The sequence below is a fragment of the Pongo pygmaeus genome, chromosome 22, assembly GCF_028885625.2.
Source record: "Pongo pygmaeus isolate AG05252 chromosome 22, NHGRI_mPonPyg2-v2.0_pri, whole genome shotgun sequence".
Taxonomy (NCBI): domain Eukaryota; kingdom Metazoa; phylum Chordata; class Mammalia; order Primates; family Hominidae; genus Pongo; species Pongo pygmaeus.
Window position 1 is genome coordinate 25,815,582 of NC_072395.2, and position 1,222 is coordinate 25,816,803.

General features: G+C 43.9%; 1 protein-coding gene across 1 annotated transcript; it reads left to right on the plus strand.

The window, feature by feature from the left end:
• On the plus strand, positions 1-1,222 carry LOC129022357 (ras-related protein Rab-6C). The gene has a single exon (XM_054468466.2). It carries the CDS (start codon positions 76-78, stop codon positions 838-840), a length of 765 nt encoding a protein of 254 aa, XP_054324441.1. The 5' UTR covers positions 1-75; the 3' UTR covers positions 841-1,222.

Genomic DNA, 1,222 nt, shown 5'->3' on the forward strand with positions numbered 1-1,222 from the left:
TTCGTCAGCCGGCCGGAGCAGCATCGGTCTGGGAGGTCTCTGGGCTGCGGCGGCGCCAGCTCCTCTAGTTCCACCATGTCCGCGGGCGGAGACTTCGGGAATCCGCTGACGAAATTCAAGCTGGTGTTCCTGGGGGAGCAAAGCGTTGCAAAGACATCTTTGATCACCAGATTCATGTATGACAGTTTTGACAACACCTATCAGGCAACGATTGGCATTGACTTTTTATCAAAAACTATGTACTTGGAGGATGGAACAATCAGGCTTCCGCTGTGGGATACTGCGGGTCAGGAACGTCTCCGTAGCCTCATTCCCAGTTACATCCGTGATTCTGCTGCAGCTGTAGTAGTTTACGGTATCACAAATGTTAACTCATTCCAGCAAACTACAAAGTGGATTGATGATGTCAGAACAGAAAGAGGAAGTGATGTTATCATCACGCTAGTAGGAAATAAAACAGATCTTGCTGACAAGAGGCAAGTGTCAATTGAGGAGGGAGAGAGGAAAGCCAAACAGCTGAATGTTATGTTTATTGAAACTAGTGCAAAAGCTGGATACAATGTAAAGCAGCTCTTTCGACGTGTAGCAGCAGTTTTGCCGGGAATGGAAAGCACACAGGACGGAAGCAGAGAAGACATGAGTGACATAAAACTGGAAAAGCCTCAGGAGCAACCAGTCAGCGAAAGAGGCTGTTCCTGCTACTCTCCCATGTCATCTTCAACCCTTCCTCAGAAGCCCCCTTACTCTTTCATTGACTGCAGTGTGAATATTGGCTTGAACCTTTTCCCTTCAGTAATAACGTTTTGCAATTCATCATTGCTGCCTGTCTCGTGGAGATGATCTATTAGCTTCACAAGCACAAAAAAAGTCAGCGTCTTCATTATTTATATTTTACAAAAAGCCAAAATATTTCAGCATATTCTAGTGATAACTTTAAAAATTACATACATTTTCTTAACATTTTTTTCTTTTTTAATGTTATGATAATGTACTTCAAAATGATGGAAATCTTTACAGTATGAGTATGGCTTGGTTAACGAGCAGCATGTTCACAGCCTGCTTTATCTCTCCTTGCTTTTCTCACCTCTCCCTTACCCCATTCCCTATTTCCCTGTTCTTACCTAGCCTCCCCCCACTTCCTCAAAACAAACAAGAGATGGCAAAGCAGCAGTCCGACCAAGCCCACTGGAATTATCCTTTAATTTTACAGATACCACTTGCT

Coding starts and splice junctions, on each gene's coding strand:
- LOC129022357 (XM_054468466.2), top strand. CDS start 76: ATGTCCGCGGGCGGAGACTTCGGGAATCCGCTGACGAAATTCAAGCTG.